Source organism: Empidonax traillii, unplaced genomic scaffold (genome assembly GCF_003031625.1).
Source record: "Empidonax traillii isolate 1590-97213 ecotype Southwest subspecies unplaced genomic scaffold, ASM303162v1 scaffold3:size4013460, whole genome shotgun sequence".
Classification (NCBI taxonomy): Eukaryota; Metazoa; Chordata; class Aves; order Passeriformes; family Tyrannidae; genus Empidonax; species Empidonax traillii.
Window position 1 is genome coordinate 2,221,284 of NW_020955196.1, and position 16,371 is coordinate 2,237,654.

The 16,371-nt window shown below is 38.6% G+C and overlaps 1 protein-coding gene across 1 annotated transcript in view; it reads right to left on the minus strand.

Annotated features, from left to right (window-relative positions):
- Nucleotides 1–14,724, minus strand: part of SMC2 (structural maintenance of chromosomes 2) — a 20,294-nt gene extending 5,570 nt beyond the window's left edge. The window contains exons 1-20 of the mRNA XM_027904897.1: nt 14,679–14,724; nt 13,832–14,072; nt 12,802–12,951; nt 12,068–12,190; nt 11,115–11,153; nt 10,819–10,929; nt 10,596–10,640; nt 9,893–10,126; nt 9,085–9,234; nt 8,208–8,441; nt 7,212–7,371; nt 5,299–5,416; nt 4,495–4,633; nt 4,133–4,252; nt 3,615–3,819; nt 2,919–3,054; nt 1,885–2,009; nt 1,138–1,331; nt 696–839; nt 254–448 (exon numbers count right to left, since the gene is read on the minus strand). Coding sequence (XP_027760698.1) covers nt 254–448; nt 696–839; nt 1,138–1,331; nt 1,885–2,009; nt 2,919–3,054; nt 3,615–3,819; nt 4,133–4,252; nt 4,495–4,633; nt 5,299–5,416; nt 7,212–7,371; nt 8,208–8,441; nt 9,085–9,234; nt 9,893–10,126; nt 10,596–10,640; nt 10,819–10,929; nt 11,115–11,153; nt 12,068–12,190; nt 12,802–12,951; nt 13,832–13,999 — 2,790 coding nt within the window. The 5' untranslated portion in view covers nt 14,000–14,072; nt 14,679–14,724. The remainder of the gene's footprint in view (nt 1–253; nt 449–695; nt 840–1,137; nt 1,332–1,884; nt 2,010–2,918; nt 3,055–3,614; nt 3,820–4,132; nt 4,253–4,494; nt 4,634–5,298; nt 5,417–7,211; nt 7,372–8,207; nt 8,442–9,084; nt 9,235–9,892; nt 10,127–10,595; nt 10,641–10,818; nt 10,930–11,114; nt 11,154–12,067; nt 12,191–12,801; nt 12,952–13,831; nt 14,073–14,678) is intronic.
- Nucleotides 14,725–16,371: the final 1,647 nt, after the last annotated feature.

Consider the following 16,371-nt stretch of genomic DNA (forward strand, 5'->3'; position numbering starts at 1 on the left):
TTACCTAATTTGTCCATACGGTTAGATTGTTCTTAGTGATCACCTTCTCACTGTGATCTACTCTCCCTTAGTCCCTACAGATTAAGCTCTGTTACAATGTACAGTTTTCACTCCATCTTCCTGGGATAAGTTCTTACATCAAGGATTGCAAATGATAGTGGTTAAGAAAAACAAGGGTATCTCCTTTGCACGTGGCAAGGAAAATAACCACTCCTGGCCACAAGATGGAAAGAAAAGCACAATTCTGAAATACCTTGGCAGCAGCATCAGCAGCCTCTTGTTGACATTTGATGATGTTATGTTCTAATTCTTTAATCTTAAAATGTAATTCATTATTTTGCTCTCTGTATTTTAGCATCTCTTCAGATTTTTCTTTAATTGCATTATCATGTAACATGATTACTTCCTTTTGCTTGGCCAGCTCCTTCTGTGATTTCTCTACAGATTCCTGAAAAGCAAATCAAACAGGCATTTATTAGCCTCTTATAAAGGCTGGTGTTAGACCCTTACTAGAACAGACACAGCAAATAGAAAAAAATTCACATGTGAAAACCAAGAAAAAAAATAACTACCTGGGCAGATTGAGTGCTGGTAAGCAAATCTGAAGAGCAAAATATACATTATAATGTGACTTTTGGGGGATCACACCTTCAGTAACATCAAAATGGATAACGAAACACAGTATTCACGTTTACCTCTGCCTTAGCGACCTCAGCTGCCATAGCATCAACTTGCTCCTGGTAGGATTTGATTGCTTCCTCTGCAGCTGCTATCTGTTGTTTACAGGAAGCCTGTTCTTGTTTCAGCTCTTCAAGTTCCAGAACTAAAGCTTTGACTTCCTGAAGAGACATTTTCCAATTTATTGCAGTTGTATTTAAACAGAAAGAATTAAGATTCAGTTTGATGTAGTAAATGCTGTAGAAGATGAACAGCACCCGTTCTTCAGCAAGAGGACAACCTCACAAAAAAAAACCAAAACCCCCAAACAAAAAACTTTAGCAATTCCTGTGTCAGTGACTACAGAGTAGTATATTAAGTCTCAGAACTGACAGTATTAAAACCTCAGGAGAATCAAACTTTCTGATTTCTGCAACCACTTTATCATCAAGAAAACTGCCAACAAAGGCGAAGTTTTACCTGTTGCATATTCTTTATTTCTTTGCTTGAAGCATCTGCCTTTTTCTTGGCAGCAGCTAGTGCTTGCTCAGCATTTTTTCGTTCTTCTGCATATTCTGCTTCTGCATTTTTCATTTTTTTCTCTAATTCCCTGTATTTGTCTTCTGCTTTCTTTTTTCTCTCTTCAGTTTTGTTTAATGTCTCTTCACACTCCGCTGAATCAAGAAGAACAGTACTGAGACTGGGCACTGTTTTCATCTTTAAATTTACATCCTAAACTCCAACTGAAAGAAATCTGTATTTGCCCCCAACAGAAAAAAGTTGTTGCACAGTCACTAGTTTCTGAATTCAGATACTTCACTGATTATCCTAAGACAGTGTGCTGTTGTTACCAGTTATTGGTAGGGAACCAAACAGGCAACCAGCCATTAAAATTGAGGAAAATATGCTTTTTTTTTTTTCTTTTTCTTTTTTTTACAGGGGCAAGCATATGCCAAATCACATGATCAAGAAGTAATTAATCAGATGGCTACCTAATAAGATATCTCACCCCTAGAATACTGTCTAGATATGTATCACTTCAGTCCATTTTTGTCTTTATAAGTTTTACTTGTTGCTGCATTTTGTGCTTTTATGTTTGTTTTTCCTTAGCTATATGAACACTCCTTCTTTTCAATGCTTTCTTACTAAGCAAACCCAAACAGCCTGATATCCATCTCACTCTCAGCAGATGATTTTCAGTTAAAAGAGTAAGAACACATTTGTCACCAATGGTTTTCTTCAGGGAGAGCAGCTCTTCCTCTTGTTTGTGATAAGCACTTTGATGAAGCTTCTTTTGCAGCAGCTCTGCTTCCTCAGACTTCATCTCCCACTGCTGCTTCAGTTGCCGGTACCTTTGAAAACAGCAGTGACACACTCCTGTAAATCGAGGGGTATACACCACCACCCTTCCAAAGTTGAAGTAAGTGGACAAATACCTATATTCCTGTTCTAATGTGAGATATAGTGATGACTGTTGGACAAATACGCTTAAATGAATGAAAGTCTGATATAATTGCTATAATAGTAATTGTGAGGTTTGTAGGCATGCAAGTTATCATATATGTAACTCCTGCCTTGTAGCCCTAATTAGACATACCAAAAACAACCGCAATTCAGAGATCACTGTTTTTTCAATCAGCATCATGACAGATGCTAGGCTGAAACACTAAAGAAAAAAAAATCTAAAAGCAAAAGTCCTTCCTCTTGGCTATATTTCTGGAAGTCTACTGCAACTCAAAACAATGCTGTCTACCTAGTAGATAGCATACTATGCAACACTAAGTTCTCATGCATTTTTGCAGAACTAACATTTTTCTATTAGATCTTTTAGAAGATATTCAGTAATTGAGTAGCTGAGAATCAAATATACTCAAAATTATGTAATTTAAACCATTAAACAGTTCATACTCATCTTCATATTTTCTTGCAAGAAAAGTAAGAGATATCACAAACTGGAATTCTGTATGGGTGTTAATATGACTGAACAGATCCATTCTTCAATGTACTTCATGAAACTTTAGAAAACTTCGAGTGATTTCAAGTAGACATCACTTTCCCCATATTACTCACAGCAAAGTTTTCTTGCATATGTTATCTGAAAACTAAATTTGCTTTTTGATTGCTGAACTGAAGGGAATAAATAATTATCTCCATATTTCTCCATTCTCAACTGGCCCTGTGGCCTCCCAAAACACTTCTTTATATTAAATTTACCCAGTCACATAAGAGAAATGATACACATTTTATAGCGCAAACCTTACTTTTCAGCAACCTTCTTCAAGCTTGCCAACTCATTCTCTACAGTCTCAAGTTCAGATTCCTTTGCCTTGAGTTCTGCTTCAATATCTTTCATTTCTTGAAGTTTAGATAATATTGGTGCAGCCTGTGAGGACGCACCTGTTCAGTGAAAAAAAGAAACAAAAAGCCAGGCTAATAGGAATTAGACTAGTGGATTCACCATCGGTAATAGCAAATTCTAAACGTTGATAATGATGCAGGTTGGTGATTTATCTTAGTTGCAAAACAGATAAGGCAGCTAGGCTAAAGTTATGGCTTCTCTCCTCTGTTACAAAACTTAGTTCTGCAGGCTTTGAATACCACACGCATGTCTTGTGCAAAGAACTAACTTTTCATAATCTATGAAATTATCTGAAATCCATTATGAATTACTTAAAAAAAAGCTTGAATATAAAGCACCTCTCCTTCCAAGAGGATTATACAACCAAGATTTAAGTATCTAAAATCTAAATTACTTTAAGCAAATAGTTTTCCATTAATTTTAATTAGATTAAGGAAAAAATATTTCAGCTCAAGACAATCTTAGTTCAAACAGATGATATCATTCCCAGTATGAGTCTACACAAAAAGGTTACTGTTCATTCTTATAGAAAGCATGCAGAGCAGTAAACACATCAACAGACACACAATATTATTATATGAATAAAACCAGTAATTGCCTCCATGCAGAGTGCCTTGGGGGTCAAACACATCTCCATCAAGAGTAACAGTTCTCGTCATTATCCTTTTGTCAAAGGTCACTTTCTTAGCATTATCCATGTTATTGCAGATCAGTGTTGTCCCAAAGACATATTCCATTGCTTTCTGCAGTTCAGGTTCATATGCAACCATGGCTAGGGCTAAATGCAAGTTATCGTGACCAACCTAGAAATAAAATGAAATCCAATTAGTATGCCTCAAGTTGTAAGAATTTTCAAACTTTTGTCTTTTCTTTCATAAAAACACTTTTTAAAAGCATCATTATATTTTAAAACTATTTCAGTTACTAGTGAAATAATTAATACCCATTTAAAAATTGCACAGCTGAAAGGATACAAAAGAAAAAAATCAATATACTCTCAAACCCTATAAAAATTTTTATTAATATAACCATTAAGATGCCCATGTTTTCAACATAGAAACAAAATGAAAACAGGACACGAGCAATATAGTGTAAATAGTGTATATATCCACATACCAAGCTTTGGGCCAGCTTGACCATGTCTGGTTGAACACATCTGGCTGAAATTTTGTTTAGTGGAATGATGGTGTATCGATGCTTTAGTTCACCCATTTCTAAAAGCTTTTTACCAGTCACCTGAAATGAAAGTTACAAAGCATACCTGAATAAACATCTGATTTTCTAAAGACAGACAAGGGGGCATTTGAAAAAGAATACGTTGTTGCCACTAACTGTGCACGGCTCTCTTGACCCAATTTAAATATGTACGTGGGTTCAACCCCCCTCCTAAACATTCAGTAACAATGCACGATTGCCAGCCCTGAATCACACAACCACATCTTGAAATCCAGCGCTCTGTACTAAAGCGATGAACTTACCTCTGTGTTCACAATAACGTTATAGAGTTTCCCTCCAGCCACTGCCTCTAGGGCTTTTGCTTTGGAAAGATCTTTCACAGTTATAAGAGTCACAACAAGGCCTTTCACATTGCTTGGATTCCAATTTTTTTCCGGATGTCTTAAAATAAATATAATAAACATGTTGGTTTTCTCCCACACATCTTAAAAGATATTATATTTAAAACTCATGATGCCTATTACACTGGTGTAAGAAATTCTAAATTCTTTTAGAAAAGAAAACCAAACAAACAGAAAATGGTTAAATGCTATAATTCAGGGCAAGAGATTTGCCAATAAAGATTTGGTTACGTGGTCATTAAAAAAATGTCCTTTCTGATTTTTGCAATGGGTTCTCTTATTACCACAGCTATAGGAATATATTCAGCCTGACTATTATATAAAAAAAATAAACCTCGGGATACAGGTATTTGATTGGTGGCAGTGTTGACCTTGGCCACAGGTGGGACTCGTAAGGATTATGTATTTTTGCAGTTTAGACCTTTGGATTCTATGGCTTTAGCAACTAAAGTTATGACTTGAAAACACCATTAGATAAAACTTCTAAGTTCCAGTGACTTCGGTAAGACTGTAACTTTTCCTGACTTTCTGCCCCGCCTCTGTCTTCACTTTGCAGGGCAGGTAAGACAGTCATTGTTCACTGGCAATAACAGGAAAGCAACATCCAAGCCACTGGTGGAATTATCTGCTAAGTCCCATGAGCCATGCACAAAAGGCCCCAAAAAGCACTTTCACACGTTGTTCAGGATCACACTGAGATCTTACTTGTACTCAAACTGCAGATGAGGAAACTTTGCCATTAAACCTTCATGCAATTCTCTCAGCCGGCTGATCTCAGATGTTAATGCCTTCTTTTTTGCTGGAAGGGTTGCTTCTTTCTCTTCTTCAGAGTTGAACACAGGCAGTAGGCATACATCCAGAGCACAGAAAATTTGTCAGCTTAAAAACTGGTATCTTCACATATGTAGCAAATACTTAATTCAAAGACTTCCTAAAATTCTTTCTAGATTTTCAGTTTAGACAAATTAACACCATCACAACACCAAACATGCAAAAAAATGTTTAAAGTGTAATGGGCTTCTCTAAATGCCATTCTGGAAAATCAGTTGAGTTTTGAGTAGTGTCTGGAATAAACTTTAAGAAGTCTTTTAGGTGAGAAAAAACAGGAGTTAACAGGGACACTGGTCACTTTATTCATGTAAATTTTTGCTGGAATTTAAATTTTCCATCCAACTTTAAAATGCTTGGCCTAAAGTTTATAAAATCAAATTATTTTAAGCTACCTTCTGTGTAAGGTAAGAGTATGCAGAGCTTTGACCAGAGAAATTTCTTTGTGCATGAAAACAGAATACTTGGTTTTGCATTTCCCTCCCGCATTGGGTCTGAGTGGGATGGAGTTAACATTTCCCACAGCAGCCACACAGAGCTGTACTTTGTATTTCTAGTAGAAAGTAGTAGTTGGAATAACACCAGTGTTTTGGCCTTTGCTGAATGGTGCTGTCTGTCGCTTTAACCCATCTTCCAAAATCTCACAGTCTGGAGGTGGGTAAGAGGTTGTGAGGGGACATAGCCTGGATATGGGACCCAAGGGATATTCCATATTATATAAAGGTATGTTCAGCAGTAGAAGTTAAGAGAAAGGAGGGGGGAAGGAAACATTCATTATTAAAGCCTTTGCCTTCCAAAACAGCCTATATGCATACTGAGGTCCTACTTCTCAGGAAGTGGTTGGATGTTGCCTCCTGATTCCTGATGGGAGGCAGAGAGTTAGATGCTTTTATTTTCCTTCACTTCTGTGTCCACCAGCCAGTGGTAGTGGTAGCACCTCTGGGATAACATATTATAGAAGGCGAAAAAGACCCAAATCAATCTGCAGCAGCCAGAGAGAGGAGTGAGAATATGTGAAAGGAACAGCCCTGCAGACACGAAGGCCAGTGAAGGACATGGAGGAAGTGCTCCAAGTGCCAGAGCTGAGATTCCCCCGCAGCCCATGGTGCAGACCATGATGAAGCAAGTTTTCCTGCTACAGCCCATGAAGGTTCACAACAGCAGAGTGAATACTCTGCAGCCTGTGGAGAACCCCATGCTGGAGCAGGTGAATGCCTGAAGGAGGCTGTGACCCCATGGGGGTCCCACGCTGGAGCAGTCTGTTCCTGAAGGACTGCACCGCACAGGAGAGACCCATGCTGGGTCTTCTTTGTGAAGAACTGGTCCATGAGAAGGATTCAAGTTGGAGAAGTTTGTGGAGGACCTTCTCCCATAGGAGGGTCCCCAAAGTGGAGAAGGGAAAGGGTGTGAATCCTCCCCCTGAAGAGGAGGGAGCAGCAGGGGCAAAATGTGATGAACTGACTGCAGCCCTCATTCCCTGTCCCCCTGCAATGCTCACAGAGAGGAGCTACAGAAAATCAGGAATGAAATAGAGCCTGGAAAATTAAGTTTAATTGATTTCCCAAAATCAAGTCTGTTTTGCTTGTGACAGTAATTGCCAAGGGATCTCTCCCAGTCCTCATCTCAACCCACAAGACTTCTGCTATATATTCTCTCCTCTGTCTAGTTGAGGAGGGGGATTGATAGAGCAGCTTTAGTGGGTACCTAGCCTCCAGTCAGGGTCAACTCATGACACTTCCATATTCCTTTTCAGATTCCCCCAAAATTCTGCACCTGAAGTCTGTACAGACCTGTATAGTTCAGCTCCTTCATTTGGTTCTCCAGGGCTTTTCTCATTTTTTCGACTGCTTCAAATGCTTTTTGGTCTTCTGTGTAGCTTTTATCCATCTTTTTAACTTCAGTTTCTTTTGTCTTTAGTTCTTTTTGTGCGTAATTCAACTTCATTTGAGCCTGTAAGGAGTAAGCAGATATGGAACCAGATCTTCAAAGACAATCTGGCAGTTGCAGACTTGGAACACTTGCATCAACAAATCTGTAAAGTTTTCCACTGGTTGCAGATATGCCAAAAAGCAGCCTTGGCTTTTGAAAATAATGGCACAGGTTATTTGGAAATAAAAACCTTGATCCTTCGGTAACATATTAGCACATGAATAAAGCCTGAGAAGAAACAAAGTAAAATAACATGGGATACAGCTGGTCCATTCTTGTTACTTTCCACAGAATTTTTCCTGAATTGAGACAAGGAAGGTAAATTTCAACTTTGAAAATTTAAATTCCACTGCTAGAACTATCCCAGCAGAGGTTTCCCATCTTGAGACAAAAGAAATGGCATTTAGTCATGTGACTAGCACACAATTTAGCTGAGGAGGAAAGTTTCTTCTAAACTCTCCATTCACGGCCTCAGGCATCTTTCTTCTGATTCCATTAAGTTACTGCAGAAATCTCTTAGTATGAACATGTATCATGGACAGCAGTCTATTTTTTTTCCTATCAAATACCATCAAACATTTGAGTACAGTGACTCCTCCTTTATATCTCCTTTATATCTCAAATGCCAGTTTCTAGACTTCCTCATAGCAATGTTACGGCTTTTTCCTATGCAAGGATGTTTTGTTTATATTTTAGCAAGAAATTACCTTAATGCATATGCTAAAATGTAAAATATCTGGCCTAGATATTCTGCTTCTCTTTTCATTGACCTTTCAAGCATGTGTCACTTAGTTTTCAGCCAGTGTTCAGAAGAAGCATGAAGGCAGGTCTGAGATAGGCAGAGCTTTTATTCTTACCTGTTTAGTATCAGTTACTGCTTTGCTAATTTCATTTTTGCAGGTCATCATCTGCTCAGAAAGAGAAGCTTCTTCCCCATCCTTATCATTGCATACACCAGCAGACAGAGCATTAAAACGTTTTTGTGCTGCAGCTAAAGCATCTGCATCTTTTTCACTTTCTTCCTCTAACACATTTAGTTCTTTCTCTTTCTTCTTTAGTTCTTGCTCCTTTGACACCAGTGCTTTAGAGTCCTTTAGGAAAACAAAAAACAAAAACAAAAAAGAAAAAGAGAATCCGAGTCCATTAACTTGAAATTCACGTGTAGATGAGGAGCTACAAGTAGTTTCAACTGCATTTCTATGGCCCTTTATCAAATTTTGTAATGTTACAATATGTCTTTGCATATTTTCAAATGTGTTCTTGCCCCATGAGCGCACTAAAGATCTACAGACAGAGGAAATACAGGAAGTATGACAACTGCCCAAAACCTTTAGGAATTATCTCTTTCTTTCCAATATCTAAAAAGTGATCTTCAGTGCTTCTCTTGCATAAAAAACAAAAACTGTCGGAAATACACAAGGCAGAAATTTCTCATTAAATTTTAAGAGTAACTTATGTTCAGAGAGCATAATAATTTGAAATTATAGCGATCTCTCCTGAGGTTAATAGAGGGTTGGGAACTTTCTATTGCACTTGCTTTGTATTTGCATCATGTCCATTTCTAATGGGAGCCTACTACCTTACACTACACAATGTCCTTAAATTTGTTTCTGCTTTCCTGATGTACTTTTTACCCATCACAGGATTTTTCTTACTGTAACAGGCAAGAAAAAAGTTGTACCCACAATCTGAATTAATTTAGCACGTAAAGAAAATTATATACAGATATCTTACCTTCTGCATACGTGTTACCAGTTCGTTGTACTTAATTTCTTCACTCTTTAAGTTTTGCTTCTTGAGATCAAGGGCACTTCGTGCTTTGGTATTAACTCTTTGATTTTCTGAAAGAGCAGCTTCCAGGTCACGGAGTATACCTCCAACTTTCTACAATCAGCAATAAAGTTAATTTAGCCTCTGAGACCGATACAGTACCTGTAATATTTCATCTTCTGTCGACAGCTTTACGTAGAAGGACATCTGACCAAGTATGCAGTCAGACTTCAATACAAACAGGTCAGAATACCTCTCACCTATGAAATTCAACCTAACTTGAAGCTACTGTTGAAGACCCGCGTCACTCCATATGATGGGACCTGCACAGAAATTGGATTTAGACATCCAAAGACCCTACGGACCATTGTATCTAACCAAATTTACTGCCTCCAGAAATGAAGTCAATATTGATTTCTTTTGAAAAAAAGCTTCCTTACTTTTCTTTTTCTTTGAAACATAAACAAAAAGGGAGAAAAAAATGCCTGGCAAAACTTACCATTGAATGCACAGGTGAAAATATGAGGGCATAGTTTCTATGCTTTGGTTCCTTTTTGTTTACAGCAATTGGAAGTAAACCATTTCAGATTAAAGAAAGTCTAAAATTATGTCTTGTAGACAATGGCCAAGAACAACAATGAATAGTGTGTAATCTAAGCAACCCACCAGAAGAAGACAAAAATTCAAGGGTATATTATCTGTAAAAATTATTCCCATGTCATAAAATTCTTTGTATTCAGGTATTCAGATGAGTACAACTGTTTTCACTTACCTTATCCTTCTCCTTTTCCATCTCCTCTATGTCTTCATTAAGTTTTTTCACCCTCTGTTCTGATTCAGCCTTTGATTCATGAAACTTCTCTATATTAGCTTGCATTTCCTTTAACACATCACTGGAGGATTCCTTTGTTTTTTCAGCCCGAAAAAACTGATAAGCTACACAAGAGCGGCTTAAATGTTCTGCTTCTCGTACTAATTTCTGGTGTTCTAGATAGGCTGCTCGTGCCTGAAAAGACCAAAAAAAAAAAAAAAAAACCCAAACCAAAACGCTCTAAAATTTGAAGGAAAATAATGACTGTTATAGAAATCTTCTACGCACTTCTAAACATAAGTATTTGTAGGTAAGAGAAAGGATTGTAGGTAAAAGAAAGGATTCTCCATGTTAATATAATTGACCGCACAGCACAAAAACCATTGGACCCAGTTTTTTTAAGAACTAAGACATTTTCATATTTTAATTTTATCTAGTTCTTTTGTTTTCTTCCTTCTCCCTACATTTTTCTCTAGGACCTCTTGGATGTCCTGAATGTCACATTCTCTGTATTTGGAAAGACGATAACATTTCTCTCTTAAAAGATTGTACAAAGCTTGAAAACGTACTATTGTTTTAGCCAACACATACTGGTTCAGCGCAGCTGAAAGTATTTTTTTAGTGCTTAAAGACCTACTTTACCTCGCTTTTAATTTTTCCATACCTCTCTCAGTTCCTCTAAAGTTGGACTGATCTCTTCACTTAGGACCTGAAACACATAACAGAACATTTATATTCTGATTTTTTAAAAATCTAAACATGTGTAAGCATGACTATCTAGTTCCAGATGGAAATGAAATATTCAACATCTTAAAAAGCACACTAAACTAATTATTCAGTTATCTTTAACAAATATGAAAGAAACTATACTTTCCAAAATGTAATACCGTTTCAATGCTTTTCAGTCTGACTTCCTTCTTCTCTATGGTCTTATGGACAGCGTTTCTCTTGCATTCATACAGCCTAGTACCAGCTGCTTCTTCAATCATAGCTAAAATCTAAAATTAAGCAAAGCAACAAAAATTGGATGTTTCTTCTTATGCTAGATTTGTTCAATTCAGTTGCACATCTCATCACCTTCCAACACCTTTATTTTTGTTGTCCCCCTCCCAAAATATGGATTCTTGTAACTCAAAGCAATTCAGTATAACTTCAGACAAAATAACTCCAACAACTTTCCTACCTCTGTTGGCTTCATATTCAGAACTTTGGTAATTCTTCCCTGGTGAGAGAAAGATAAAACAAGAACAGTGTTTGTGTACCACGCAGTAGTAACAAGAAAAACCAAAACCCCAAACCCCAACCAAAACTATTGTCTTTTAAGTTCAAACACTTTTTTTTTTTTTTTTCACTACAAGGATAATCAAGTTTACTGGATTGTTTGGTTATTCAAAGTTAAATAAGTCACACTTTCAGTTAGCAAGCTTGAAATGGTCGTCACAGGTATTTTAGGCTCATATTTAGGCTCGTCCTCCACATTCCTGATTACAACTTAAAGTAGTAAAGCACAGAGTTTGTTCTTGAGTCTTACTGAGTTGCTGATGTTGAATAAGTTCCTAATCATAAACTGATTCTTTTGGAGATGTAGCTCATATGTAACTAGGGAAAAGCAAAATACATACACAACTGTAACCATATCTCACCCCTCCACTCAATTTGGGACAGTTACATTTGACAGAGTAAATCCTCATCTGTTTTATTAATCCTTGCAAATATTTCAGGGATTTGCCTAGTCCCTGTGTTGATGTTTATAAGAGACTTTTCAATTGGCCAGGCTTTTTTCCTTAATTTTGACTTAAGAAGGCACATATATCAAAATATTGTCTAACACTGAACACATATAATAGAAAATAAAATCTCTGTAATTTTGGCATAATAATAAAAGCAACACATATCTGTTAAAGAGAAAAAAACAGAAAAGAAAATTGGAATATATTTTAGAAAACCTTGCTAACACTGCGCTACAAGTGTGTTTTAGGGTCAAACTGCTGTACTGGAAATCTTAACAGCCATTTCACTTTTACTCAGTAAGATGTTGCTTCAGTTAGGAAATCAAGTGTTTTCCCGCTATCTATCCTGCCTCAAATTTAGTGCAAGTTCTATTCTTTCTGGATTTTATAACGATGCACACAATACCTGCATAATGAGGAAATGAGGATTGTTGACATTGAGTCCAATGGAACAGAAGAGATCCTGCACACGATTGCTGGAAGCATTTGTACCATTGATAAGATACTTACTTTTACCTCCAATAACAACCTGAAGAAAGAAAAGAAGTCAAAGAAACTTTAAGTAACAATAAATAAAAAATCTGAGCAAATCACACGTACTATATCTTTGTGTACACATGTATGCGTGCACTATACAGAATATCAAAACAGACCTTGTTGGACTGAAGAGACATTTAAAATATTTAATTAAAACATAAGATTAGTCATTGAGGACAATATTACAAGAAAATTCCCAAAAACACTTCTTTAAAAAAAGAACAAAAACAAACAAACAAACAAACACAACAAAAAACCAAACCAAAAACAAAAACAAAACTCAAAAAACCCAAACCAAAACTCCAACCTCTTCATTAGAAAAATAAAGCTTCCTTCGTTCTTGGAGACACACGTTCAGATGTTAAGTGGAAGATATGAAAGCAGAAGTAAAAACGAAACACTGAATACAAAATTAGAACTTGTGTTATGAACATTTTTATCTAGTACACTGGATCTACTCCTGCAGTTTGTGCTAAGGACACTGTAATTGCAGAAACTCAGGGACTTCAAAAAATACCCTTTTTTTGTCCTTGACCAGTCACTCTGTTGAGCATGGCAAAAATGTATTTAGGCTACTGAACTATACAGATATTAAAGACCCACCTGTCTAGTCACGACAATCTGATCATTAGCTTCAAATCCCAGTGGACTCTGACTCTTGTCCGAATTATCAAAGGTAATAGACACAGTTGCCTTTGTAATTCCAGCTTGCCCACTTTTATAAACTAGATCTTGAAAGTTGGAAGCTCGCACCTAAATCCATGGAACAGATAAATACCTTTTTGAAACAAATTATTTCACAGCTTCAGTGTACTGTATGTTTTGGAAAAATTAATGAAAAAATGAAGATCTACCTGCATATTTAAGAGTTCATGTGAACTGATACAGGGGAACTGCAAGATGTATTATTCTAAAACCCCAAGCAGAATGTGCAAGTCTAGTTCTAGTTAGTTAATTGCTTCTGTATGAGGTTTCTGACAAACACTGAATAGATGTCAAAAAAAAGCCAGTCACCATTACATTTATTTAATGAGCATTTATTATTCATAATGCAGTTCTCAGGGAAATTATTCAGAACATGTTCCTGGATGTGTCTACATCTGGGGGTAGGTAGATTTTGGAAAAGAAGGGAAATCAAAAAATCATCCTAAGATAGAGATTCAAATTGACATCAGAAATGTCATTTTTATTATGAGAATAAAGCAGACATATCATCTCTTAAATAGCAGGCACTGTATGAAAACCATTTTTAAGTTTTTTTCTTATGAACCAGATGGCCAAATGTTAAGACCCAATCCAGAACTGAAAAAAATTATTTACAAATAAACAAGTTGGTGCCCTTATCTGCAAGAGACCTTGGGTTTGAGACTGCTACCTTTTAAATGGGTATTTTTAGTCTATTGTTCTAAGCCACATACTATTCATGACTGTAGTGTACCGATGAAATAGTAATTCAACCTTAGAGTAAGAATGAGAAAGAATATAAGAGACCCAATTTTATGCCAATCCAAATAAATAAAACTATTTTTCCAAGAAGCATCACTTCAGGTCTTCCATTGGAGATTATTCATTATAGTAATACGAAACGTTGCTAACAGAAGAAAGACCTTCCTTAAATGCCCTGTCCCTTTACCTGTGACAGATTGCTGATTCCCAACACGAAACAGATGGAGTCCAAGATATTGGATTTGCCACTACCATTGAAGCCAGTAATGGCATTGAATAATGGGTCAAAGTCACGAACTTCCGTCCTTTGAGCGTAGGATTTAAATCCTTCCAGAACAATTGACTTGATGTACATCTTCTCTATGGCCTTGAGGGACCAGGCAAAGTATTCCTCCGAGTAGCACAAAGAAAGGTATCTGGATTATGATTTTATATATTTCAAAGAATAAAAGAAATAAGAATGAGCAAATTAATCATACCGCATGCCAAACAAACAGTTATACGTGTGAGCAAATGGTAAGAACACGTGACTTTTACAACTAAAATATTTTGCAAATCATTGTAATCATTTTGTAATCATCTGTAAAACGAGAAATGCCAAGTGGACCCCAGATCCAGGCAGCATCCCCACAATAACCCGTACTTCAGCATTTCTAAGATAAGTGACTTTACACAAAGCTCATCACGACACTTGTATGAAGATTGGTGGCAAACCCCCGTTTTTTCACCAAGCTGGCCGCCAGCCAGCGAAGGCAAAGGAAAGGCACGGGTGTTTCAGAACACGACAGAAGCGGAGGCCCCATTTCCTGCCTGCAGAACTGCTACGCCTGCTTAGCCCCACCGTCCCCGAGCGATGAATCCCAGGGAAGATGCAGCCCCGGCTCTGAGGCACCGAGCGCACGGACCCCTCACAGCCCCATCCCGGTCCCCGCTGCCGGCATCGCGCTGCCCCGCGGCCCCCAACGGGACCCCGATCCAGGGAGCCCTCCCTGCCCCGGGCAGCTCCGCTCCCCTGCCCGCCCCCAGTGCCTCACTCGCCCAACTCCAGCGCCGCTCACCGATCCCGGTTCCTCGCTCGCCGCAGCCGCTCACCACGATCAAATTTTGGCGCCGAACGCCCGGGCCGTTAGAGGCGGTGCCTGATGGCAGGCCAGCACGGCCTGCCGCTCCTCCTTTCCGCTGCAGGCACTGGGGGTGTTCCCGGCGCTGCTGGGCGGGGTTGAGCTCTCCTGTAGTGTAGCAAGAAGGGCGGGCGGGCGAGGCCGAGAAGGGCTTCTCGGGCCTTGGCGGGGGCGGGAGGCACGAAATGGCGGGTGTGGGTGCCGTGAGGGAGGGCGGTGCGGCCCCGCGGGCCCCGCGGGCGGTGGGGCAGCGCCAGAAGGCACTCGGGCGGTCCTGTGGGGTTCCGTGGCGGGGCTGAGGAGCTGGAGTGCAGCAGCTCCGGGCTGCGGCGGGAGGTGTCTTTGTACCGCCCTGGAATCGTATTAAAATGAAGGAAGTGCCGTTCGATACTTAGGACATAACATTCCTACTATGCCTCTATCCCACGCCGTTCTCCCCCTCCCCCGCCCAAAAAAAAAAAAAAAAAAAAAAAAGGAAAAAGCCATCTATGCCTATTCAAATCTACTGCTATGATTTATACTGGTGCTTGCATTCAAGCAGAGTGAGGAGAACTTGTTCAAAATTTGTGAGTGTGTGTCACTGGAAGAACAAGAGTTGTCTAACTATTTACTGCCCTGTTGGTCAGAGCGGGAAAGCAAAGTCGGCTGGATGCATTTGCTCTTTCCTGAGCTTCCTGTAGCTGTGCTGTATAAGTAGACCAGGATTTTGCAGGAGAGCTCTGGTGTTGCACTACCAGCTGGACAATGACCGTTGACCACTGAGGTCTGCTGTAAAACTTACTGTCCTGAACTACCGAGTTTAATGTTATTTTAATAATTTTAAATAATTCAGTTTGCAGGGCTACATTACAGAGAAAAAAACAAACAAACAAACATGTTTGCTCACTTCAGGAATTACCTTGGATGCTGCTGTTTAAGGCATTAGACAGCACTGCTGCTGGAGGTAGTGTAGCCAGAAGAACTTGATGATGTCTTATGAGCTGTTCCTTTGCTAACATCTGAACACCATACTGAGAAAAATTATTGTGAAGTATGGAGACAAATCAGATTGATGCTGAGTAACTATACAGCCGCATCAAATGCCACACTTTATTTGGCAGGTTGAAAATGTTCCCAAATGATTTTTGAATCATTTTTAATTGACAAAAAATCTGCTGTCTCTGGCAAATGTGCTTGCATGTTTCTTGCCTGGAGGAGAGGTCCTGGTTCTCTTCTGTTATAGGTGGCTGCTTGTACTACACTGTATCATGTACTTACAAAAATAAAACACTTTATTTTTCTTAAAATACTCATATCACAAACTGCTGAAGTTATACTGTATTTGTACCTTTACAAGTAGCGTACCTACGTGTGACTTCAGAGCTAGGAAGTATCTGCTGTACATTTGGTATAATGCACATTATCAGAGAATCATAAAATTATTTAGGTTGGATGGGACTTGAAAGATCATTTAGTTCCAACCCTCCTGCCATGGTCAGGGTGGAATATAAGAGTAAAGTATCATGCTCAGCCTATGTGTGCTGCAGCAGCAGGGAGGCCCTCGGGCCCCATTTTCCAGATGCTATGCTGATCAGTTCTCTGTGTTTGCACTCTTCCACTCCAGGTC